We start from the raw sequence: 26,675 nt of genomic DNA, 5'->3' as shown, positions 1-26,675 counted from the left end.
CTCCCCACAGCAAGTTTCCCGTCTGGGAACTGAAATTGTCTTCCTGAAAATCAGGTGTGACTCCTGAACACCAGCTATCTCGGCATTTTCACTGCTGAAGACCTACTGCGCACCAGAGGCTGATAGGTGGCCAGGAGGGCCACGTCCCTGCCCTCCCGGAGGGGAGCAGACCCTTCCTCATGCTTGGAACATCCTCCCTCCTCACCTGCCTTCTCCCTTTATCTGGATGCCAGTAACTCTGGTTCCTTTCAGTGCTCAGCTTGGGCATCACCCCCTCCAGGAGGTCTGCCTGATCCACTCAGGCTGGGCCAGTTTTTCCTCCCGCCATCCCCACCCCCCCGGACTCGCCCCATTATATTCCCCAGCTCTATCTCCCCAGCTGGGCTTGGAGCTGCACTAAGCACCTAGCTCCAGGTTGATGTCAGCACTAGTAAATGCTTAATGATTATTTGCTGGAAAAGACAAAGAAAAGAAGGAAGTCTCTCTTTTTCTAATTCAACCAACAATTGTGGACCACCTGTGCCAGTCACCTTCTGGACTTTGGGCTTCTAGAACAAAACGGGTAAACACTCCCTGCCTTCCTGAGCTTTCGTTCTGGGTGGGGCAGATCCAGTGACTCTAGGAGCTGAGGGGCCCATGGGGAGGAGCACAGCAGGAGAAGGGGAAGAGTGATGGGGGAAAGGCCAAGGAAAGAGGTGGTGTGTGGACAGAGAGCTGAGTGAGGCCAAGGAGCTTCCAGATCCCGGGGGGAGGGCTCAGCAGAGGCAGACTCCCCAAGGAAGAATGGGGTCAGGGTGTCCTAGGAACCCCAGCAGCCCCAGGAGCTGAGAAGAGTGTGCCAGGGGCAGGCGTGCAGGAGGGGAGGCCCAGAGGAGGCCAGAGCACACGGGTCTGCAGTCTTACTAGAGAGCTGGGCTTTATTCTGACAGTAAGAGGGCTTTGATCAGAGAAGCCTTGGGATCCCTCTGGCTGCTCTCCAGATCACAGACCAGGAGCAAAGGAAGAAGCAGAGGCTCTTACAAAGTCCAGGCAAGAGAAGCTGGGGGCTGGGGCTCAGGAGATATGACAGGGGGGTGAGAAGTGGCCTGATGTGGGGCGTATCCTGCAGGCAGAGCCAAACAGGTCGAGCTGATGGTTTCCTGGGAGCACGAGGGAAAGAGAGGAATCTAGGATGATTCCAAGCTTGGGGCCTGAGCCTGGGATCTGCCCTGCAGCCAGAGGACTGGTCTGGAGCCAAGGCTGATCCAATCTCCCTCCAGAAGGACAGTGGTCACCCCAGATCTGCTCGGGAAGAAGTCCTGGCTGAATTAGCTTCTAATTAGGCTCTACTCACCAAGCGCTCACAGTGCCCGTGTCTGCCAGCACTGATGCCCATTGAGGGCTTGGGGGGAAACCAAGACTGTGTCCACGCAGGCCCCGCCCCACGTTGCCCACCGTCAGGGCCAAGAGTAGGGAGGTGACTTTCCACCAGAACCTGTATTTTCCAAAATTTCAACAGAGCAGCAAGGAAGGTGTGTCACTTCTATAATCCGGGACAAAGGATGTTTATACATTTTCAATTCTGACTTCCCTCAGGCTCCACTGGCCTCAAGCTGGCAAGTTGGGCCCAGGAGACTGGGGGAGGGGTGGTCAAGTTAGCTGAGTTCCTGGAAAAATTTCTTCCCCAAGGAGGAAGGTAGGTGGAGGGGTTTGTGGCCGGCAGGGCGGTACATTCTTGAGAGCAGCTGGAATTCAGAGCAGCTCTGAAGACTGAATGCTGAACCCTGACCCCTCCTGGCCCCTCCTGGCTCCTCCTGGCTCTTCCAGTACCCTCCTGGCTCCAGCCAGCTGCAGGATAAACACTTATTAAGCAGAAACTGCAAAGAATCCTGTGGCAAGGTGGGCTGCAAGAAGCTGGGAACGCCAGGGGTGCCCCTGTGTCTGGGGTCTGATGAGGGAGATGCCCTTTGCCCAGAGAAAGAACAGGCCCCACCCTCTGCCAGGGGCCTGGTATCCAAGGGGCATTTTGATCAATGAACAGTCAATTGGGAGGGAAAACACACCCCACTCCAGACACACACACACACACACACACACACACACACACCATTAACAGAGGGCAAAATCTCATTGGCTCCCTTGGGCACCTCACTGCCATTCTGGGCAGGACCTAGGGGACGCCAGCCCCAACCCTCACCAGGGTGCCCCAAGCACCAGCCTGAGGCCTCCCAGCCATGCCAGCACCTAGGAAGGGTGGGAAATCAGCCCTGGAGCCACAGAGCCAGGAAGCCCTCTGGCCCCACCTCCCTCCCCCAACCCCCCCGGCCCCTCCAGTGGAATGTGCTAGGGATTGGAAGGGGGAGGGCACTCCGTGGTCTTCGGACCTTATCTGGGATTAGGGCCGGGGCCTGTGGAGACCAGAACACACACCAAAGACATCAGTCCTAGCTCAGTAAACACAGAGATAGCCTCCCAGCACACAGAAACCAAATAAACACCTTCAGGCAGAGAGATCTGTATCTGGGGTTTAAGGAGGAAGGGTTTGAGCTCAGGGAGGCGGGGGAGGGGAAGGGAACCCGGAACTTGGCATTCCTACCAGGCCCATTTTACCTTGTCCTTATCCTCATCTTGATCACTAAGAAATAGATGAAACCTCTGCTACAAGCCTAGCGAGATGAATCAGGTTCTGAAACTCCGGCACCACTGGGATGGGGGTGCAGAAAGCTCCTCCCCCCAGGGTGTCCCAAGTCTGACTTAAGGAGCCCTCAGCAGAGGTGTCAGCGGAGCAAACCAGCTGCTGACCACACACCCTCACACACACACTTACACACTCACATACTCACACATTCACACACACTCCTTCACCTCTGTTCTTCCTGGTTTCACATCCCCAGCTTCCTGTAAGATTTTTGCTTGAGCAGAGGGTTTCCCTCTTCTAAAGCTGAATATCTGGCGCTTTTGCCCAACCCCGTCAGTCTGTGGATGGGGAGACTGAGACCAGAGTGGACTTAGCCTGCCTGAGGTCACACAGGTGGTTGGTTTCCTGCTAAACTGAGACCAGCAGGCAGGTGCCCTGGATCCAGGCTGTCTGCCCCTGGGGGGAAGAGCTGAGCTCCCGGAAGACAAAGGGGTAAACAGTGCAGGCTCCTGACAAGAACAGGTGGCCGGCCAGGGGCAGAGGAGGGATGCAGATGCGGTCCGGACTGAAGGCTGCTGGAGGTCAGGGAAAGAGAGCAGCCTGGGATTAGCAGGGAGGGCCTCCTGGAGGAGGAGGTTTGAGCAGAGCCCAGGGTGAGCTGCAGTAAGTGGTGAGCCGAGTGAGGACACCCGGGTGGCAGATGGCTAAAAAGTTCCAGAAAGGATCCTCTAAGGGTTAAGCCCAAATGTATGAGTCCTTACTACATGCCTGACTCCGTTCAAGGGTGTGTGTGACTGGTTTAAATCATCAAAGCTCCCCTATGCTGAAGCTAGGTTGCAAAGAGCTATGGCCCCATTTTTCCAACAAAGAAACTGAGGGTGACTTGCTTAAGTTTAGAGTTTGGGGAAGTGACAGAGCCAAGATTTGAACCCAGGAGGCCTGGCCCTGTGCCTCGTGGTCTCACCTCTGTGCCAAAGGAGAATCGAGAGGCTGCAGTGCTGGCTAGACTCAGACAAGGAAGGCCACTGCAGGCCAGGCTGTGGATGTGACTTTTCATTTTTCCTGAAGAAAACAACAACAATGGTTTTTGAGCCAGGAGATGACACAAGAAAATGTCAGATGAATCAGACAGCCAGGAGCAGGGTGCCCTGAAGCCGGGAACACAGGGCTGTCATCCCAGGTGGGTGTCCCAGCGCGTCCTTCATTCCTTCCCTCTGCCGCCCCCATAATCCTAGCCTTATCCTTCAAGTCCAAACAATGGCAGTACCACCCTCAGAGCTGATCTCCAGTCCCTCTCCCCAGCACCAGGCTCATCCATCTCAAGCCAGCTTTGATCAAGTCACTCTGCTCACAAACCTTCCGCTGCAGCCTGTTCCCAAATCAAAGCGGCGTGTGGTCCTTGGACCCCCTGGGAAGCATCACCTGGGATATACCACATCTTCTTTATCCAGTCATCTGTTGATGGACACTTAAGTTGCTTCCATGACTTGGCTATTGTTATAGTGCTGCTATGAACACTGGGGTACGTGTATTTTTTCAATATACGCCCGGGAGTGGGACTGCTGGATCCCATGGTAACTCTATTTTTAGTTTTTTAAGGAACCTCCATACGGTTTTCCATAGTGGCTGCACCAATTTACATTCCTACCAACAGTGTAAGAGGGTTCCCTTTTCTCCACATCCTCTCCAGTGCTTATTATTTGTAGACTTTTTGATAATGGCCATTCTGACCAGAGTGAGGTGATACCTCACTGTAGTTTTGATTTGTACTTCTCTAATAATTAGTGATGTGATCTTTTCACGTACCTGTTGGCCATTGTATGTTTTCTTTGGAGAAATGTCTATTTAGGTCTTCTGCCCATTTTTTGATTGGTTTGTTTTGGGTTTTTGTATTTTGTTTTTGATATGGAGTTGTATGAACTGTTTGTATATTTTGGAAATTAAGCTCTTGTCAGTCACATCGTTTGCAAATATTTTCTCTCAGTCCGTGGGTTGTCTTTTCATTTTGTTTACAGTTTCCTTTGTTGTGCAAAAGCTTATGTGTTTGATTAGGTCCGAGTTGTTTATTTTTGCTTTTATCTCTGTTGCCTTGGGAGATTGATCTAAGAAAACATTGCCACGATTTGTTTCAGAGAATGTTTTGCCTATGTTCTCTTCTGGAAGTTTTATGGTACCATGTCTTACATTTAGGTCTTTAAACCATTTTGAATTTATTTTTGCATATGATGTGAGGGAGTGTTCTAACTTCATTATTTATATGAGGCTGTCCAGCTTTCCCGACACTGCTTGATAAAGAGACTGTCTTTTCTCCATTGTATGTTCTTGCCTCCTTTGTCAAAGATTAATTGACCATAAGTGGGTAGGTGAAAGTTCACTACTAAAGCATCCTTGAAAAGACAGACCAGAACAAAAGCTGTCAGTGCCTCTGGTTGCAAGATGAACAGAAAGACAAGAGAGCCATGGAAAACTTTCTCCCAACACTCATGGAAATATCAACATTCCTCTGGCCATGGAGGTTATAATCAGATCTTGCGAGTGAAAGTTCCCGGGAATCTGAGGGATAATTACAGAGGAGATAAAACAAGTAGGCAAATAACTAGAGCCGAAGGTGGAAAGTGATAAGCAGGAAGCCTTTCACTACAGAACTTGTGCGAACAACGAACAACGAAGGGGAAATTTTTGCAACCCATATTGTGGAGCTACGGCCAATAGCCTTAAGACATTTAACAAGTTCCTCCGAATGACCAAATAAGAGACCAACAACCCAGGAGGGGAAAAAAAAAGCAAAGAATATGAACAAATAGTTTCCTGAAAGGATATACGCATTGCGGCTAGACATATGAAAATGTTCAACCTCGCTCGTAATAAGAGAAATGCGAATTTAGACTACGATGATTTCTCATTGTGTACGTGTCAGGTCGGTGAAGGTGAAAAGGGTTGGTAACTATCAGTTGGGAATAAGGAGAACAAGACATTGCTGGTAGTGGTAAAAATCAGTATAAACCCTATGAACAGTGATTTCCAACTTCCGTCAAAATTTTAATTTGGAAACTGTACAAATAACTCCAGAATAGAGGTGAGGCCGTGTAGTGCGGCACTGAGGGTTAATGAGTGGCTGTGTAGCAGGACAGTGACAAGCCTAGCCTTTGAGATGAGTCACGCCCCGGTGTAATAACTACTCATTAGCCTGGCCCAGATATTTAGTCTCCCCGAGCTTCAATTTCCTCCACTATAAAATGTGACCTTGGGTTTGATTCACAGATCCACTATTTATTTTAAAGCCATGTCACCCAAGGCGAGGTATTTAACCTCCCAGAACCTCAGTTTCCTCATCTCAGAAATGGGGCTAATAGCCCCCACCTCAGAGGGTTTGTGCGAGATAAATAAAAATCATATGTAAGAAACACTGCCCGGCACACGGAGAGCCTTCAACAGGCAGCCAGGATCGGTGCCTCAATAAAGCAGCGGAATGAATGCTAAACAGCTATGCTAACCTGCACCCACAGGGCTTGCCCCACCCCCACCATCCCTGTGGGGCAACGTTTGCCAACTCAACTCAGAGGCCAACTGCCTTTATTTGGAACTGGAGCAGGTGCTGGCCCTTCAGCTTTTCCAGGCCTGTTTCGCAGAACCACACCTTCCTGCAACCACACACCAGGTGCTGGCAAGCACGGCTTCTATCTCACGCCCCTGCCTCTGCTCGGCTGTCCCCTCCCCCTGCAGTATCCTCAGCCTCAGCCATCACAGGTCTAACCCTGCCCCTTCTCCAGTGCTCACTGTGACAGGCAGATAATGACCCTCCAAAGATGTGCGAGGCCTAATGCCCAGGACCTGTGAATATGCATCTCACATGGCAAAAAGGGACTTTGTGGATGTGATTAAGTGAAGGATCCTGAGATGAAGAAATTATCCTGGATTATCTAAATGGGCTCCAAGTAATCATAAGGGTCCTTATAAGAGGGAAGCAAAATGATTCAAGTCCAAGAGACAAGATGTAACCATGGAAACAGAGGTTGGAGCAATGCACTTTAAAGGCAGAAGGGGCCACAAGCCAAGGAACATAGGTGTCTTCTAAAAGCTGGAAAAGGCAGGGAGACAGATTCTCCCCTAAAACCTCCAGAAGGAACACAATTCTGCTGACACTTTGATTTTAGCCCATAAGACCCACTTCAGACTTCTGACCTCTAGAACTGTAAGATACTAAGTCTGTGTTGTTTTAAGCCGCTAAGTTCAAGGTAATTTTTTCACCAGCAATAGGAAACCAGCACATCACTTCTTTTTTTTTGGGCGGGGGGTTCAGGAGATAATTAGGTTCATTTATTTATTTAATGGAGGCACTGGAGGTTGAACCTAGGACCTCACGCATGCTAAGCACGTGTTCTAGCACTGAGCTATACTTTCTCCCCACCACTTCTTCCTTCAGTCTCTGTGACCCCTGGCACCCTCCCCACCCCAAATCCTTCCTTCCTCTGAGCCCATCTGGTGCTTTATCTGACCCTCTTCTGGGGCTATCCTCTGTCCCCCTGGTGAGAGTTAGTTGACTCTTATCTCCTCTTCTAGTTGGTGAGCTCCTTGAGAGCAGGAGTTGGTTATTTATTTTTGTGTCTCCATCACCCTGATAACTCTTCTGCTTCCTTCCAGATCTATTCTCCACCCTTCCCTGCCCTGCTTATGCCCAGAAGGCTGATCTCTGGCTGCCCCGTTGGAGCAGCCAGTGGGAGGCAGCTGCAGGAGATGGGCGGAGGGAAGAAGGAAGTGAGCGTGTACTCCCCCAACAGGACAGCTGTGGTCACTCTCCTCTCAGAATTGAGCACAGTCAGAGATGCAGAAAGAAGGTGGCCGGGCGGCAAGTCCCCAGACGACCTCCAGGAGGGCGCTGTGGAGGGCAGTCCTCTGGGACCTCAGCCCCCCCCCCCCAGCTCCCATCACACTGCGCCCTCCTCCGTTGTCCCTTCAGCTTCCGTGCTTCCTCCTGGGTGCTACCCCAACCCTGCTCCTATTCAGACTTTCAAAAATAGTTCTTTCTCTAGAGTCCATTCAGCTGACCCCGAGAGTCACGTATCCTGCGGGCACCCTGACCCATGCAGATGTGGCTCAGGTCCGAATGGAAAGTCAGCTGCAGAGGGCCTGGTACACGTGGGGACATTGCCTCGGTCTGTCTGTCTTAGATGGTGACCCCACCAGGGCTGGGAGAGGCCCACGGAGCATTCTCCTCCACCCACTCCCAGCCATGCGGGCAGGAAGAAAGGCCTTATTAGCAAGTGGAGAGAGCAGGAGGGAGTGGGCAGCAGGGGAGGAAACCCTCACTCCCATCGGGTTCTCCGGACCCCACTCTCCACACAGGCCCACACACTGAGCGGTCCCAATCCACACGTCTCCTTTGGCTCCGCCCCTTTCCTGGGGCGCCGGGGCTGGACAGTAGCCAGGAGCTGGCGGTGTGGGGCTGGCGCGGTGACACGCCCTCGCTGCCTTTTTCCGCAGAGCTGCCTCCATGCCGGGTATCTGGTGCCTGGTGCCGCCAGGCCTGGCCGGCCCCCGCACTCCTTCCCCTTCACTCTGCCGTGTCTGGGCTGCTAAGTAACTCACCCTCACAATCCCTCACACCCTGCCCTGCCTCTGACCCCACCAGCCCTGGCCCCCTCTCAGCTCATCTGTGCACTCGCTCCAACGGCCTGAGCAGTGCCGCCCCACGCTCTGCACCCCACAGTCCAGGGAAGCTCTCCCCTCCCTCAGGGAAGCACAGCAGGGCTCTGATGGCGCAGCCAGGACCCAGCAGTCCTTGTATTTCCTAGATCAGGCGCCCAGACATAATCCATTAGGTCCGTTTCTTACAACAACCTTCCAAAGGAGATCATTACCACCCATTTCACAGATGATACTGAGGTACAGAGAGGTATGTGACTTGCTGACGGCCACAGGGGCAGGCGGCAGTGGAGCTGACTCCAAAGCGCCTCCCTCCTCCCACCAAAGCACCCTTCCTATTTACCCTGAGCCAAGCGCGGGGGAAGTCACAAGTTATGCAGGAAAGGGCGCTGGATATAGAGTCCAAAGTGCCGGATCCAGTCCAGGCTCTGACTTTCAGCATCTGGCTGGTCTGGGCAATCTGTTAGCCCCTCTGTTTCCCAGTCTATGTGCCAGGGACAATGATCCTGCCTGCCCACCTCCCGCGGCTATTTAGAGGTTCAGAGAGAAGAGGGGATTGCAAGGCGGATCAGAGCCTGGCATCCGAGCTACCGAAGAAAGCGGTGTTGTCCACTCTGGAGCCAGCTACTGCTTCGGACAGGCTGCCGGCCCCGGGGACTGACTTTACAAGCTCACCCCACCGCCCGCAGCTCCCTCTGCCCTCAGCAGGCTGAGCTGGCTCCGCGGGTGCAGCCGGCGCCCAGGACTAGGCCAACTCGGCGCCACAGCGCCCCCTGGAGGCCGTACGGGGACTCGCCGCCCTGCTACCTGAATGGCCCCTCTTTCTGCATTTCTGACGGTGCTCAACTCTGAGATGAAAGATCTGAAAGGTCAGGAGGGCATTATCTGGGCACGGGTTGGCTCTAGACTCCAGGCTACTCTCCAGCCTCCCTAGGGAGAGCAAACTGGCGTTGAGCTGAGACTGGTACAAGAGAAAGAGGCCCGGAAGTGCTGAAAATCCAAAGACCCAGACTGTAGCTGTGTGACCCTGGGCATGTGTCTTTCTCTCTCTGAAACTGGCAGTGGAGCAACAAAGGAGTGGAGGAAGCCGCCTAAGGAAAGGTATCTCTCCTCCGCACTCTAAAATTGTCTGACCCTCGGCTGCCTCAGGTGCAAAACAGCCACAAGGGGCCGCTGCAACCACGGCTGTGAAGGAAGCCGGAGCTGACGGAAACGGCCCGCCCCCTACCTGCCCCCACCACACCTCGCCCCCGCGGGCGGTCAGCCCAGCCTCCTCCTCCCAGTACACCCCTGCTGGAATCATAATGGTACCCAAATGTTCAAACCTTCCGGGAATAAGCCAGTCCCCTGAATTCACAGTTCTCTTAGGGTAGAGTTTAGTGGGACCCTTAGGAGATCAAGCTAAAGAAAGCTGGGCAAACTAGGAGCATACATCCAATGAGACCTAGAATCATCCCTTGCAAGGGGCTGAGACAAGTTGCCGCAAGGAAATCCCACCAGCCATGGAATCCCATGCACGTGGGCTCAAATCTGGGAGGGTAGGGAGTCCCCAGCCAGCTATTGGTCCCTAAACAAGTCACTGAACTTCTCTGAACTTTGGTTTTCTCCCAGAACCATCTCATAGGAGGAGACACACTGGGGAGAGGAGTCAATGTTTTCACTGGGGGGCCCTCCACCAAGCTCCCCCTGCCCCCCTGCTGCCCTGCACAGTGGGCACAGGCAGGGGGCTCAGAGCAGCCTTAGAGCAGCCCCCGAGATTGCTCTAGAAATTGACATTAGAAGGTTCCACCGCCTGAACACAGGACCCTCTGGTGGGTTCCCTCTTCCCTACAGCATGGGGAGTAATGAGTGCGCACAGGGAGATGTTGAAGCCGTGACACAACCCAGCCCTGGTGTTTGCTCAGAGAAAGGGGGTGCTGGGAGTTTGGTAGGTGATGCTCCCCAATCCCAGAGCAGCTTCCGACCAGGTTGGAGACCACTTGTCTTCTTGCCAGACTCATTCTCTACTAGGAGGATTTTATCTGGAAAAAAGATGGTGGGCAGTTCCTGGCCAATGGGCCTCATCCCCAAACACAGGGCTAGAAAAAGGTGAATGCAGAGAGGTCATGGGCTTACCTCGGACTCCTGGGATACAGTTCAGCTTCTCCCCTTCATGGAGCAAGCCCCCACTTGTCCCACCCACACCACTCCCTCGCCCCAGCCCCAGAAAACATGTTTCAGTTCCTCCACTGGGCCACACTCAGTGTCACCTCCAGGCCTTGACAGATGCAGTTCCCCCTGCCCAGAATGTTCGCCTCCCCCCAACACACACATGCAGGCACTCACCACACCCCCATCAACTTTCACCGGGATAAATCCAACCCATCCTTCAGGCCTTGGCCCAGCACATGCTCCATGAAACGTTCCCTGACTCCCAAGACTGAGCTAGGACTCCTGCTGTGTGGCCCAAAGCCCCCAGACGCCCCCAGAGCGGAGCTCGGCACCCTGTGTCACTCTGTTGTCGCTCATTGTGTCTCCTGGAGGGCTCTGCTGGGCAGATCCTGTGTCCGCCTAGGTCACTGTTGCAGTCCCAGCAACCGGCAGCATACCTGGCACAAAGCAGGCCTCCGACGAGTGCTTGCTGAATGGAGGGGGCAATGACCTGGTAAAGGCAGACTGGGGCTCTGCTGGGGGCGCCGCATGAGCGGGGGGCTCAGTGGAGCCCACTTCCTCCCCACCCCTACCCCACCTTTGGATCTCAGACTCTAGTCTTTCTTATGGGTTTGGAGTTTTCTTGATTCACTTTCCTGACGTTTCCCTCTCTCTTGATGAAAGTTCTGACAACATGTCTCGGTTGTGCTGAGGGGAACAGATGAGAGACATCGCAGCTGGCTGGGTCTGGCCTGAGTTAAGGTGTGAACAGCAAGTCCCAGGGGCTGAGAGTGTTGGTGGCAGCAAAGATGGACCCAGAGCCGCTGGGGGAGAGATTCCCCAAAGCTCAGAGGGATCAAAGCCATCTGAAGATGTATGAGAATCAGAACAAGATAGGGTTGGGGCAGAGGGGTCCTTAAGGACCATCTGGTCCAAAGCCCTCATCCTTCCTTCCTCGCCCACTCAGTCCTTCCTTCAACAAGCTCAGACAGGTGCCTTCAGAGGGGGGAAACTGAGGCCAGCCATCGCAGCCCTTGCTCTTAGTTATTTGTACAATATCTCAAAATAACTATTCTTTTCTCTTCAGAAGCCCATCTCTGACCTAGAAATTGTTAGCAGCCACCTAGGCAGTGCTAGGAGGGCAGGATCTGGAGCCAGGCCGACTTGGTAGGCATGCCTTGTGCAACGTACTTCCCTCTCTGAGCCTCAGTTTCGTTTGTAAGTGGAAGCAATAATATTTACTTCTCGCAGCTGTTGTGAGAAATAACGAGATGATACGGAACAACCTTGTCCCAGACCTGTCCTAGGAAGCCTCCCCGGCTGCCATGCTTTCCCAGCCCCCTGTCCCCTCCCATCACCAACTGCACTCACCACATCATTCAGCAATGACCAATCGGTTTATCTGCTTCCAGCCCTAGAGTGAGCTTCCTGGGGAAACAGAACTCATGTGTTTGGTTCACAATTTCATTTATTTCCAACCCCCAACACAGAAAAGTCACCCACAAATATTTGTCGAATGAATGAACGGATGAATTGTTGATCCGAAGAAGGGATTAAAAGAGATGAAAGAGGGAAGGATATAGCTCAGATACAGAGTGTGTGCCTAGCATGCAAGAGGTCCTGGGTTCAATCCCCAGTACCTCAGTTAAAAAACAGATAAGTGAACCTAATTATCTCCCCCCCCCCAAAATTAAATAAAATAGATGGAGACTCCAACTAGAGATTTTCATAAAGAGGCTCACATATCACCACCACCACCACCACCTACCTTTCCTCACTAGATTTTATCCTCACACTTTTCTGTTTCTCCTGGGTTTTATTTGTGAGTGATGGTGGTGGTTGATTCTGTTGAACTTTATTTTTGGTTTCCTGAGAATCTGCTCAGATAGTCCCAGTGATTCTCCATCTAGTAAGGGAACTGATTTTGTGCCTGTTTGGACCTGAGATAGAGAGAGAGCATCAGGGCACTGAGGCCGAGGGGGCCAGCAGCAGCCTGGACACGTAGGAGAGACTCGAAGGGGAGGGAAGCTCAGGGAGAGCAAAGCGCTTGGGGTTTATGAGTGTTGGAACAATAGATTTGGAGCCGAAAGGATTCTCAGAGACCATCCAGCTGTCACTCTTATTCCTCCACTTTCCACCCTGTTTCCCACTCCTACCTTTGGCCAGCACAGAGCCAGGGCCTTCGGCGGGGGTGGGAGGGGACACCGAGGTCCCAGGGAAGAATCCACACGTATAAAGTCACCCATCTTCTTCCCAGCTCTTTGTACAGTCTTCACTGGGAAACAGACCTCATGTGTTCGGTTCACAACTTTATTTATTTCCAACCCCCAACACAGGGCACTTTTGACAAGCCTCTGCCTATGGGAGTTGTTTGTCCCTGAATTCAGTGGGTGAAAGGGTAATATACTGAAATTCCTAAGATCTGGACTGTCTAGAGTGTTAGAGGACTGGGAACATTCCATGATTATACTGAGAAGATCTCTTCTTTCTTGCACTTACAAGGCCGAAGTAGCTAATAGTTCATCTTAAAGTTGAGTTCTCCAAGTTGCCAAATGTCAGCATCGATTGAAATCACAACCTTGCCAAATGTCATATAAAATTTAGACCATTGATCAGAAAAGAAGGGCACTCACAGAATTGGAACAGAAATATATGAGAGGATTTAATTGACCTGTAGTACCCCAAACTCCAAATGCTCCTCATGTTCCCCTACCATCCTTTATTGTCTCTAAAATTATAAATAAGTTAGATCTCCAAGGGAGGAGGTCCATTGTAAAGCCAAAGCTGAGAGATGAGGGCTTATTCACCAGGAGAATTTCAAGATGTCACTGATCTATATCAGCAGAAATGTGAATACTGGCTTTGGGGATGGTTTCCAATTTTTGATCAGACTGAGTTAATCAATATGGAGGCACTCACCAGAGATTTGCAGTTCAGCTGCCAGTTTGAGTTATTTAGGACTGAGTCTAAACATTTGCTCAGTCAGTGGACAGAAACGGAACTCAAAAGTGGCTTATACAAAATAAAGCTGAGTTTCCAGAAAATCCTTGTTGAAAAGAAGGAAGGAATAATAATAAAGGAAGAGGAATAAAGAGAAAGAAACGCAACCAGCTAGGAAAACAGGAATGTTGGAGTGGGCTTATCATTTAGAACCCATGCAACCATTCCCCATCTATGAAAGCCCAGAAGACACTATCCAGACTCTGGCAGTTAAGAAATACTTAGGCAGCAGGGTGAGTGTAGCTCACGGCTAGAGTGCATGCTTAGCACGCATGAGGTTCTGGGTTCAGTCCCCAGGACCTCCATTAGAAAAATAAAATAAATAAAAACAAATACCTAGACAAGAGGGAACACAGCATCTTTGGAAAACATGGTAGCCCTTGTTCTGTGAGGTTGTGGGCAGGAGATGCTACAGTTGAATTGGGCTCCCTGATTTTAACAGAGATGGGGTCAATGTGGCAGAGGGCAAGCAGGGACGCGTCCGTTGCTGGAGGGCTGGAATAGTAATCAGGATGATAAAATCTGTAAGGCTCCGTATGATAATCAGCTTATCATGGGTCCCTAAGACCAAACTACATGGGCAGACCACCAAGATCCTACTTCAATGAGCATTCAGATCTGGAGATTGTCATTCTAAGTGAAGTAAGCCAGAAAGAGAAAGATAAATACCATGTGATATCGCTTATATGTGGAATCTTTAAAAAAGGACACGAATGAACTTACTACAACACAGAAGCAGACTCACAAACATAGAAGATAAACGTGGTTACCAGTGGTCCAAAGGAGTGGGAAGGGGTAAATCGAGAGTTTGAAGTCTGCACTTCGTGGGGAGTGATGGAAATGTTAGGTGTCTTGATTGTGGCGGTGGTTTCATAGGTATTTACATCCATCAAAATTCATCAAATTGTACATCTGAAATATGTGTAGTCTACTGTACAGGAATTATACCACAATGAAGGTGTTTTAAAATAAAAATAAAAGCATTGGACTCTAAATCAATCAATCACAGAAACATAAAGAAACAGAAAGGAATTTAATACAGAGCATTGGCTGTTTGTGAAATCATTAGAAGGCTGGAGAAGCAGACTCTAGATTGAGACTCTAGAAATGGCTCCCTGATTAAGACCATAGAGCCAGCCCCCAAAGGAACTCCTGGTCTGCCACAATAAGAAACCTTGGGAATCAGGAAGCCATTACCAGATCAGGTGGCCCCAGGCATATAGTACCTGGTAGATCTATGCCAACAAAAAACACTCCCTCCCTCCAGATCTCTTTCCACTCAACTCATGTCCCACAAAAGTGCACTGATTGGAAAAACTTTTATTACATCTAGATCCACAGCTGTAAGGGAGTCTGGAAAAAGTAGGTTGAAGATTATCTGCCTCTAGATAACAGGAAAGCTCACTGGGAAGATGTGGGAACTGATATGAGCAAGTCAGTCAGTCGTATCTGCTGTAGTTTTCTACCCTATCCCCCAAAAAGAAAAGTTTAGATCAGGAAGAAGCCTGTCTTAAGCCCCATGATAGAGAATGGCAGGATCTTATCCAGTTCTAAGACTAGGATCAGCTCTTAGACCCAGAGCACTTTGAATAAAGGGAAATCCAGGTACCCTTGAGGAAGGACTTTGCAATAACATCACAGGAATGCACTGTGCGTCTACCTCCCAACCTCCCCCCGTAGGAACCTGGCGGCATTTACAAGAGTAGCTATGTACTGAGGGGAAGGAAATACCCCAACCTGCAGGGATTATTGGACACTGGCTCCAAACTAACTCTAATCTCTGAAAATGCAGAACAACACTGTAGTTCACCAGTTAGACTGAAAGCTTATGTGAGGGTGGTGATAGCTGTCATTTTGATCACTATTCTTTTCCAGGCAAATCCGAAAACCACATTCTCCAATTTCCTTTGCTGCTAAGATAAGCTATGTGATTTAGATTCTACCAATCCGATGTACCACATGAGACTTAGGAGGGAGGGAGGTGAGGAAGTAGGTTCCATTTGGGGCACCTACCTGCTGGCATGGATAGCAGAGGCAGCATGGTTCTGAAGCCCAAGCTGTGGAGGTTGTTATTCAACAGGGCACGTCCTGACTTGGAAATTTCCCAGTGTTGGCAGAGGCAATGGCTCCCTTGGCAGACCCATTCTGCTATGTCATTTGGGGAGATGTCAGAAATTAAGCCTAGATTCTGTTTCTCCAACTCTCCTAATGATTCTTTGAGTTATCTAGAGCACTTATGAATCCCTTGTTAAAACAGCCAGAGTAGTTTCTGTTGATTGCAGCTGAGAATCTGACCATTTCAAAGGATCAGATGCCAATGGAGTTTTGACCTAAGTCTGTCTTTCATAAGCCCAATGGTACCCTGGATCCAACCAATGGTTTTTTCCCCCAATAGCTGAAATGGAATGAAAGTAGTCAATAAATAGCTCCCTGACCCATGGAGTAAGGATTATGGTGTAAGAAGAGTCAGTAACATTACATCTCTAAGAGATCGATAGAGACTAGTGCCACATAAAAATTGGATAAATTCAGGGTTGATCACTCTGGTCACCTCCCCCATTAACTTGTCATTTTCCCTGTGTAGAATATAAACAGACATTAGGGAATGATAATTTTATAATTTATCATGTATCTATTCCAGTAGAAATCACTGATTCAGATCAGGTCTACTTACTAGAACAGATCACAACAGTCCTTAGCACCTGATATGGGAAACTCTTTTTTTCCTCTATTCCAATAAGCAAAGGATACCAGGATACATTTGCATTGACCTGCAGAGATAGCAATACATCTTTTCCAGGAAGTGCAGAGAATCAGACCTAGTGGGTAGGTAAACAGAAGCATTCTCCAAATCACACTGAAGGATTGCTCCAGGAAGACACCACTGCTGTCACTGCTGGCCACAGACACTGCAGCTCAAACTATTGATGTTGGGCGCTGCACATCCCTGCAGAACCACCATTACTGTTGCCTCAGTAAACTACATGTCTCAGCCCCTGTCCTGTTTCTACCATATTAGATTCCACTCGGCACTTCCTTCACCTCCAAAGTCTTGTGTGGGAGCACCTGATTGGCAGAGCCACACCACATGTCCTAGCTGCAACGGAAGTTGGGAAAAGCACATTTCTGGCTTCTCCCTTGGGGAGTCTCAGGCTCAAGATGGAGAATTCCCCCAAATAGAGATAGAGAGAAGGTATAGAGTGGTAGGAGAGAAAGACGGTGTAAGCGGGAAGAGAATCAGAGAAGATCTTGACCAGTTGCATATTAAGGATGAAGCACTAGAGAAAATATCACAAACTCTCGATGCTCAGGCATCTCACTAGAGCCATCTTGGACCCAGAGACACCATCCAGCTTCCAACTACGATCTTAGGTTTTCCTGAGTATCTACATTACTTTAATGTCCTAGGTTTACTCTAATGTAAACCCTCCCCCAATGGCTTGACCAATCTGTAGCAAACTGTGTCTTCCAAAGATCAGTATATCCCATTCCACATGCTGCCCTTCTACGTGACATGGACACTCTGCCATCTTTGGGGTCTGTATTTGTTTTCTATTTCTGCTTAGCAAATTACTGCGAATGTAGCAGCTTAAAATAGGACCCATTTATGAAATCACAATTCTGCAAGTGTGACTGGGTTCTCCATAAAGGATATCATAAGGTGTTGGCCAAGCTGAGCTCCCAGCTGGAGACTCTGGGGAAGAATCTACTTCCAGACTTTTTCTTGTTTTTGGAAACACTCAGTTCTTTGCAGATGGAGGACTGAGGTCCCCTTTTCCTTGGAGGCTCTCAGTTCCTAGAGGCCACCCACATTCCTTGCCACATGCCTCCTTCCATTTTCCAGCCAGCAATGGAATATTGAAATCTCATGCTTCAAATTTCTGACTTCCTCTTCTACAACAAACCAGAGAAAACTCTCTGCTTTTAAAGAGTTTATGTGATTATGTCAGGCCCACTGGATAATCTTCCTCAATAGAGACTTTAATTACTTCCCTCAAATCCCTTCACAACAGCATCTGTTTGAACTGTTTGACTGAATAACCAGATCATCTTAAAGAGTTCTGCCTCCTTGCAAGATCTATACTCCCTTCCCTTGAATCTAGACAAGACAGTGAGTGCAGCAGACGTGACACTGTGTGACTTCCAAGTCTAGGTAATAAAGCAAAACAGCTTCTTCCTGGTTCTTTCTTGCTTAGGACATATGTCTTGGGAGCCCCGAGTCAGCATGTAAGAAGTCTGGCTACCCTGAGGCTGTCCTGCTGGACAGCACAGGAAGAGTCTGCACACAAAGATGCTGAGAAGCTCCTGCAGGGCCAGCCAGCCCCCAGGATTGAGTCTTTCCAGCCCAGGTGCTGAACATGTGAGTGAGCAAGACTTCAGATGACTCCAGCCCCCAGCCTATGAGCTGTAATGACCCCAAGTGCAGCAGAAGTGAGTTATTCCCACCAAGCCTCTGAGCTTTGGGGCAGTTCAGGATGCAGCAGTAGTATCTGGAACATAGGCTGAGGGCGTTGTCTTGTGGAAGACATCCCTAGTCAAGCCCAATCAGAGTCCTTGGAGGACTGTAGCGGCTGCTGTCTTGTGGAAGGTTCCTTATTTTGTCTTGGAGCATTTTTTTTCTGCACTTGTGCCTGTATTTTTCACCATCTGTGAAACCTTCCAAAGCAAAACCCATGTCATTTTTGTCTTGTTTCCCTCAGTAGTGAACACGTGACCTGCTAAGAGACTGAGGCAGATTGTTTGCAACACAGGGCCTCTGTGATTGCCCTCCCTCAATCCATGTCCTTGCCATGGGATTTTGCATCTCCTCCTATCAAGAGAAGGAGTCTGTTTATCCTGCTCTTGAATCTGGCTGAAGTGGTGACTTGCTTTGGCCAAAATCATGCAGCCAAAGTGACTGCTCTGAGCCCAAGCCTTAGAAGGCCTTGCATTATCTTGGAAACTTTGCCTAAGCCAGCTGGTTGGAGGATTAGAGTCATGTGGTTCATTCAACCCCGTCACCCCCAACCAGCATGCAGCCAAGCCCCAGAGGTAGAGCTACCTAGCTGACTCGGACTGGACCACAGATGCTTAAAGGAAAACAGAAATGCCCAGTCTAAACTGCCAACTGCAAACCCATGAGCTCAATAAATGGTTGTGATTTTAAGCCACGAAATTGTGGATTGCTTTGCTCCAAGCAAAAGTTAACTGATAGAAAAGCTAACCAACACTTTTAAAGTGGATTCAATTGATTCTCCTTTCACCTCCTTTCTGCCCCTTCTTAATCCCAAAGAACAAATGGGTCCAAGTCCAAGTTCGATTTGCAATAGGAAAGCTTTATTGGGAATTTGAGATCAGACAGGAAGTGGGGTCACCCCGAGACCAGAGGAAGAGAGATCTCCCCAACCCCCAGAGGAGGGGGCCAATGGGCAGCCAGAGGCTCAACTGTCCAGTCAGCCCCATCCCAAATGGGCCCCAGGGCTCATCGCCACAGTGCAGTGGGTAGGCTTCATCCAGGGTCTGCCCGTTTGGGGGATGCTCAGCTGGGTTAGGGCCACGGAGGTTTACAGGGCTTCTAGTATGTTATCTGGTAGCCTGTAGAGAGATAGAAGGGAGGTGAGAGTGAGAAGAGAGGACTTAGAGCAGGAGACAGAGAGACTGGGACTTGGAGAAAAATGGGCTAAGAGAACAAGGAGATTGATGCTCAAAGAGCTGAAGAATCTTGAGATGGAAGGATCCTGGGATCCTAGTGGCCCCTACCCAATTCCTGAAGCTCTCTTGCAGCAGCTGGCGGATGTTCTCACATTTCGGAGGCTGGACCCTCATGAGGCAGACCCCTCCTCCATTCAACATTTTTTTTTTTTTAAGTAAATGCCTTGGATATTGAGGTAACCTCTGCCTGAAGATGACGCATAAAACCACATCAGACACTCTAGAGAAGGATGGCTCCCAGGCACCCTAAGGCTTTTCTGAGCCAAACATTCCTAGTCATGTTACCCAGACTTTTGCTACAATCTCATATTAAGTTTTTATTTTACAAGGTTCAACATGCACAAGGGGAAACTGTCTCTGACTAAGAGACCACTTCAGCTGTGCGGCTCTTTCTTGCATTCAGATTATTATCTTTAACATATGCTCCTTTTGGCAGTTTCATCATATAACTGACTTATACAAGCCAGTCATTGACTACACCCCTGAACCTCTTTTCTACCTGAACCATGGCTGACCCAGGAGTCCCCATCGTCATGATGATTCAAAGCACTGGGTCTGGAACACCCCCAGGGCTGAGCTCTCATTTATGAGTTTTGTGACCTTGAGAAAGTTACTTAAATTCTCTGACCCTCATTTTCCTTTTCTCTAAGATGGAATAATAACAACACCCACCTCATAGGGTGTGGTGGGAAATATATAAGGTGATACACAATTTCTAACCCATCTCCTATGCTACTGAGACTTGGGCCATGTGTAAATTTGGTCCTAGCCTCACCTAAGGCTCTGTCAAAAATAGTGATAAATTCAGAAACAAGGGCAAGTCTATGGCACCTCACTAAGATGGACCCTAAAATCTAGCTCTGTTTAGAATATGTATTCCCCAGAGAGGCACAAAGATATTCAAAAAGGGCAGTACCTTGGCAGGTATCACCTGTGCCTCCCCCACCCCTCACAACCTAGAGTTGTCCCTTACCTTGTGTCTCACAGCCACCAGATTTTGAGGAAGAGGACTGAGACTGGGATGGCCTTCCACTTCCTCCTCCAGATCCACTTCCTTCTTCACAGCTGCCACTACTTCCTCCTCCAGATCCACTTCCTCCTCCATAGCTGCCTCCACTTCCCCCTCCAGAGCTACTTCCTCCACAATAGCTGCCTCCACTTGCTCTTCCATAAGTGCCTCCACTTCCACCCTGAGATCCACTTCTTCTGCCACCTCCAAAGCTGATTTGTCCTGTTCCATGAGATTCACTGAGAAGAAAACACAGATATGAAATGAGTAACCTCACATATATATACAAGAATGAACCCGGACAGAAGACCCAAATGTAATGTGAGTCCTCCTAAGTCTTTCTTCCTGCAAAGCAGAGGACAGAGGCTGGGCGGATACCACAGCTGGAAGGGGAGAGCCTTTCTCTCCCGAGAGCAGAGAGCTGTCCCTTCTCTCATTGTTACCATCCTCCTTTCCCAAAGCCCAAATGCCCTGAGGTTCCCCCCATGGGAGGAAGAAATCCTCAATCCATCAGACCCTTGTGTACAGGAGCTTTCCCAGCTGCCTCTGTGCAGAAGAACAGAAGGGTTCCACAGAGTCCTGGGGCACCTACAGGTCCTCCTGGCCGCCCTCGAGGAGGCTGCAGTAGGTCTTAATTTCCTTCTCCAGCCGCATCTTGGTGCTGAGCAGAAGGCTGTACTCCTGATTCTGGCACTCAGTCTCTGCCCGGATCTCAGCAAGCTGGACCTCCAGCATACTGATCTGCTCCTGGACCTGCTGCAGCAGGAGACTGTAGCGTTTCTCTGTATCTTCCAAGGACTGCTCCAGGGCTGATTTCTAGGGAGCAGAAAGAGGCTCTGAGAGGGATGCTACCTCATAACTGCTCCCCTTCCTGCCCCCGGGGATTGTGCCCAGCCTCCTGTGTCCCACCCTGGCAGAGGGTCCAGAGAAGGAACACCAACCATGCTGAGCTGAGCCTGCAGCTCTATCTCCAACTCCTGGACGCTGTGCCGAAGCTTGGTCACCTCCTTGTTGTTGGACTCCACCTCCTGGCCATAACACATCACCTCCTGCTCGATCTGGCTCATCTGCAAACACCAAAGCTCAGTGAGGACCAGGCTGGGCTAGAGGCAGTAATGGGGAAGGCTCTTCCCCACTCATCAGCACCTTCACCTCCAGAGCCAAGATGGGGCCAAAGCCAAGGACAAGTTGTCCTGAGCTCTGGGTCCCTCCAGCCAGGCAGGATTGTCCAGTTCTCTTAACTTAACATTCCCTTTCAGCAAGGCTTCAAGAGTCTTCACACTTTATCTCTAAACTCCCTTTTAATGTTATTTCAAACTGGCCCCCCAAATACACACACACACACACACACACACACACACACACACACACACTACAGATCATGCCTACATGTGCCAGCCTCTACACTAGATGATGGAGACCCAAGAGGAAGGGAGTCGCCAAAGAGCTCAGTGTAGTGTGAGGGGCTCACCGGGTACCACTACTAGGGTCCCATAGCACACAGTCTTATGTAAGATGTTTATGCTCTGCCTTTGTTCACACACGCAATAAACTGTGAGAGTTTCTCGAGGGCAACAATCTTGTGTGGCTCATCTCTGAGACATCAGCACTTCACATGAAACACAGCACTGAGAAGCTGCTCAATAATTATGTTCGTGGGCAGTGAATGAATTGGAAGAAGGATGACTGAGACACCCAGCTGGACTGAGAGATGGAGGGGTGGGTGGAGGAACAAATGGAAGGATGCGTGGATGGAGGGATAGAGGGTTGACTCTGAGTCCTCCACTGCTCACCTGACTCTCATATTGCTGCTCGATGTCCCTTCGGTTCTTAGCACTGAGCTGCTCATACTCTTCGCGCATGTCGTTGAGGATCTTAGTGAGATCTCTGCCAGGAGCAGCATTCATCTCCACACTGACATCCCCAGTGCTCTGCCCAGACAGCTGGCTCATCTCCTGCCAGGGAAGAAGGGGATGTGGTCAGGGAGACTCTCTATCACTTTTCAGTCCTCTCCCTCTGCTCACCCCAGGGTGCAAAGACTGGATGGGTCACAGGTGTGAAGTCAAAACCCAACCACCACCATAGGATGGGAATGTCCTCCTCAAGAGTAAGGGAGAGTGTGTCTCCCCGGCAGTGGTCCAGAGCTCCCCTCCACCCGAAGTCATCCCTGCACTTCTGTTCCTCCCTCTCCCCCACTAGCAGTAAGTAGCCAGAATCCCACCTCCTCGTGATTCTTTCTGAGGGCTATCAGCTCCTCCTGCAGAGACTCATACTGCATCTCCAGGTCAGACTTCTGCATGGTTAGATCATCCAGCATCTTTCTCAGGCCATTGAGGTCAGCATCCACTGCTTGTCTCAGGTTCTGCTCCATCTCAAACCTGCAGACCAGCCAGGGGTAGAACATAAGCAAGAGGGCACAAGCCCCCACAGGGATCTCCAGAGCACTAGCAGGTGGAGGAAGGATTGATGGCAGCAATGGGAGTGGGAACAGGACTCACTTCATCCTGAAGTCATCCAGGGTCATGCGACTGTTGTCAATCTCCAGGAGAGTCTTGTTGTTGCCCACCGTGAGGCACACAATCTAAAAAAGAGGAGATGGCATAGGACCCATGCACCCCTGCTGTGGCCCACTTCTGGGAGGGCAAGAGGCCAAGAAAAGCCGTAGGAGGTGACGATCCCATCCAGGAAGATGCCCAAGAGGTTGGAGGAGCTTCCTACCACTGTTATATGGCACAGACCCCTCACCCCTCACAGCCTCCAACAAGGATGTTCAGTGTGGCTTATATTCATTCATTCAACAAATACTTGAAGATCTACTACAAAGGACACTATGGGGTTTAGAGATCAATGAAATAACTGCTCCTCAAGGAGCCCACAGTCAACTACAAAGTCCAAAATATCCTAGAAGAGTTCAAGGAAAGAAGAGTTGACTTGTGGCTATGGGAGATCAAGAAGGACTTCAGGGAGGAGGTGGTAATTGAATTGGTCCCTGAAGGATGGCTAAGATTAGACATGAATAAATAGATGGAAGAGGTTTGGGGTAGAAACAAGATACCCAGAGGCTGTTCATCAGAAGGTGTAGAAGCAAGGGGGACAGGTGGAAACAGTGAATGAGCTAGACTCTGAGCTCTTCAAGGACAGAGACCAAGTCTGGGACATCACTCTGTCTGCCCAGAGCAACACTGAGGATACTCGCTCATTCAGTTGAATGGATAGAGGACGTGTGGATGGATGGATGGGTGAATGGTTGTGATGGGTAGATAGATGATTTCTATCCATGCCCAGAGTTCTAGATCCTCTCCATCACTTGAACATCCAGCATGTAAATCTGGGTCCAAGAAAACTGGAAGAATCAAGACAGGTCCTTATAGGAGCCCAGGAGAAGTAGGAAGGGAGAGATAGGATTTCTAGTTTTCCAAACTGGAAAGCTCTGAACTCGTAAGAGATGAGAGGAGAGACAGGCAGATGCTCCCCTCTCCTGAGCCATATGACCTACCTGTTTGGGGTGGCAGCACCCTTTTTTTTTCACGTAATTACAGAAATTTTAAACCATCAGAACCTGAGAGCTAGTCTGCCTATCCTCCGTATTAAATGGATAGGAGAGTGGGGAGGGTAGAGCTCAGTGGTAGAGTGCACACTTAGCACACACAAGGTCCTGGGTTTAAACTTAATTACTTCCCCCCAAAGATTTTTTCAAACAAACAAAAAAAAGTTTTTTAATGGATAGGAGAATAGGTCCAGAGAGGATGCTGGGCTTCCCAACATCACACAGTGAATTGGTGGCAGACCCAGGATGGGGGAAGCCCCATTGCTGTGCTCCCTCCACACTGGCTCTGCTTTCCCCACCGAGGCCAGGCCAAGAGTTGTTTCTGATAAAAGTTTAAGTCTCAAAAAGACGAACGGTCTGGCTACTGCTTGAGCTTAGAACCCAGCATCTTGCCTTTGGGGAAGACAAAGGGCAGGAGTGAGTGTGGGAGTGTGTGCGCATGCGTGTGAGAGACAGACAGACAGATCTGTGTTTCCCCGGCCTACCTGCTTCTTGAGATCCTCGATAGTGTCATAGTAGCGAGAGTAATCCTTTTGGACGGTCCTGGGCCTCTGCCTGTCATACCACTCCCGGATCTTATTCTCCAGGTCGCTGTTGGCCTTCTCTAGTCTCTGCACATTTTCCATGTAGGAGGCCAGCCGGCTATTGAGTTCCTGCATGGTGGCCTTCTCATTCGCAGGCAGAATGCCACCATCTCCAACACCACCACCAAAGCCACCTCCAAAGCCCCCAAAGCCTCCGCCAAAGCTACCACCAAAACTACCACCACTAACGCCACCCGCAGATCCTTGGCCAAAGCTGGAGACAAAACTGCCGCCACCTCCCCTCCCACAGGCCCCGGAGCTCCCCCCACCATAGCTGCTGGTAGAGCTGAACCGGCCCCCTCCTCCCCCAGCCCCCGAGGAGCTGAAGCGGCTGACAGACGACCTAAAGCTTCCACCGCGACCCCCGCCGCTCCAGCCGCCGCAGGGCAATGAGAACTGTCTGCAACTCATGGCAATATCCTCTGTTCGTGGGTGGGAGCAGTTGTAGGAGTGCTGCCGGCTCCAGAGTGCAGGATGTGGAGCTGAACCCGAGGATGTCTACTTATACCCCCAGCTGATGGTGGCACGCCTGGGTGTGCCCTCTGTCTGCCCCGGTCTCCCTGAGACAGACTCAAAGGAGGTCTGAGATACGGGAGGTGGCTGGGCTTCTCCAAGCTGCCCCAGGCTCAGCGTCCTTTGGTGACAGCCTGGAGGCAGCCAGCCTCTCTCCATTGTGTGAAGTAATTTAATGATATTTGGCTGTCAAGAGCACCATAAATCAGCTCTGCTGCCAAAGGGGTGGCCTAGATCCTGGAGTTTGGTGTCCACTGCCCTGACAGTAGATCTGAGATTTAGCCCCTCTGAGACAGAAACTCCCAGGAGCAGAGTCACCTCCTCCTTTGAGGATCATTACTGTCTGCACCCCTCTCCACTCCGACTTGGGGCCCACTGTGGGTGAGCTGGGACTGGAGTACCAAGGAGTTACGATAGAGGTTGGGGGAGCTGCCTGGGTGGGTAGGGAGACTGGCCCCTGGACTCACAGAGCCCAATCTGATGGTGAGCCCAGTCCTTGCTCTCAGAGTCTCCAGTCTGATGGAAAAGATGAGTGGCATGGGAGAAAGATTGAGACACTAACAAAGCAACACACTCCCAGCATTCTGAAACAGCAAGCAGAGTTCGCATGAAGGAGAAGGATTCTGGACAGAGTAGACTGAATAAATGAAGTAACGCTAGTGTTAGCTGACCTTCAGGCAGAAAGGCAAGTGGCTCGACTGTCTTAGTTCCTCAGCAGAGCCCAGCAGTGGGTATGGCGTTGACTTTTTCCAGGGGCCTAGCCCATGCGGAGCCCTGGGAAGGATGCTGAGATGTGTGACTTATCCTGCCCTCCTGAAATTAACAATCCCCTGTCCCTGGCAGAAAGTCCGAGCATATTCTGGTGAGCCAGGCCGCAGGAGCTGTCCAGCACTGCCAACTCCTCTTCGTATTGGAGGATTGACAGATCTGGGGAGCAGGGCTGAACATGGGGAAGAGTAGGCATTTATCAAGGGGCCCCTCCAGGTAGGGCTGACACGCACTGTCTTTATGGCCCCTGACGTCTCTTCCCAAAGGGGCTTCTCATGAGGAAACTGAGTCCAAGGCCCCAGGAGTGGGGAGGGTGGGGCTGGGAGGCAGCTCCTTCTCTCTCCAGCCCAACGCTCCCCCAATCCCCTGGGGAGGGCCAGATGGTGTGAGCAGAGTCAGCCTCAAGAGGAAGCAGCCGGCACTGGAGCAGATGTGCAGGGATGGCCAGATCGGGGAGGAAGGCCTAGGCCCTCTTAGCTCATAAAGAAGGGAAGGGAGCTGGCTGTGACCAAGTTTCCCTCCATGCGGGGCAGAGAATCAGCCAGGTAAGTTCAAAATTCAGGGGAGAACCAGGTTTGACAGCCAACCCAGAGCACATAAACTGTTAAGTCCTCATCTCACGGGTCCCAAGAGGTGGACGAGGGGAGGGGTCCCCACAGGATGTCAGCCTTTTCGGGCAACTGCAGTGGAATTCTGAGGATTGGGGTCTGCTGCTCTGAGCTGAATGAGTTAGGACAATCCTGGAAGATGGGAAGTCAAAGAGATGGCTGAAGGCAGTGACTGATGGGCTTGGGACCAGGGCTGGAAATGGGCCGTGTTTCATGAGAGCCAGCTGATCGGGGTGCCCAGCGGGGAGCTTCTGGTCAGCCAGGCAGGTCTCAGATGCCCTGATACAGACAGGCCTTGGTGCTTAGGCTCCCCAGCCATGAATGCATCGGCAGGGAATGTACATGCAGTGTCCCAGAGGCGCCACTTTGCTGGCTGTCCCCTCTCCTGCTCCCCCCCATTCTGCCCAACCTCTCCTCCATCCAGCTCGGGCACCCAGGTCTATCCACCCGGGCACCTCCTAAAAGTCATTGTTGACCACCCCAGCCTCTCTTCTTACCTGTAGCTCTTTTTTCAGCACTTGGCATCTCCTACCTGGAATGACCAGTTATCTCCCTTCATCCCATT

The 26,675-nt window shown here is 50.6% G+C and overlaps 1 protein-coding gene across 1 annotated transcript; it reads right to left on the bottom strand.

Annotated features, from left to right (window-relative positions):
* Nucleotides 1-18,684: 18,684 nt before the first annotated feature.
* KRT9 (keratin 9) lies at nt 18,685-24,632 on the bottom strand. Its single transcript, XM_045505115.2, has 8 exons — nt 24,123-24,632; nt 22,589-22,671; nt 22,312-22,468; nt 21,884-22,045; nt 21,032-21,157; nt 20,683-20,906; nt 20,055-20,329; nt 18,685-18,964 (listed from the first exon to the last, which is right to left on the bottom strand). The coding sequence occupies exons 1-8, from the start codon at nt 24,630-24,632 to the stop codon at nt 18,945-18,947; spliced, it is 1,557 nt and encodes a 518-aa protein (XP_045361071.1). The 3' UTR covers nt 18,685-18,944.
* Nucleotides 24,633-26,675: the final 2,043 nt, after the last annotated feature.

The sequence above is a fragment of the Camelus bactrianus genome, chromosome 16 (assembly GCF_048773025.1).
Source record: "Camelus bactrianus isolate YW-2024 breed Bactrian camel chromosome 16, ASM4877302v1, whole genome shotgun sequence".
Taxonomy (NCBI): domain Eukaryota; kingdom Metazoa; phylum Chordata; class Mammalia; order Artiodactyla; family Camelidae; genus Camelus; species Camelus bactrianus.
This window is presented reverse-complemented; position numbering and strand designations above follow the sequence as displayed.

Bases quoted from the DNA above. Each gene is read 5' to 3' on its own strand.
- KRT9 (XM_045505115.2), bottom strand. From the start codon at position 24,632: ATGAGTTGCAGACAGTTCTCATTGCCCTGCGGCGGCTGGAGCGGCGGG. The intron at 22,672-24,122 runs GTAGGCCGGGGA...CCTCTTTTTTAG, and splicing joins TCGAGGATCTCAAGAAGCAG to ATTGTGTGCCTCACGGTGGG. The intron at 22,046-22,311 runs GTGGGATTCTGG...CTTCCCTGGCAG, and splicing joins TCAGAAAGAATCACGAGGAG to GAGATGAGCCAGCTGTCTGG.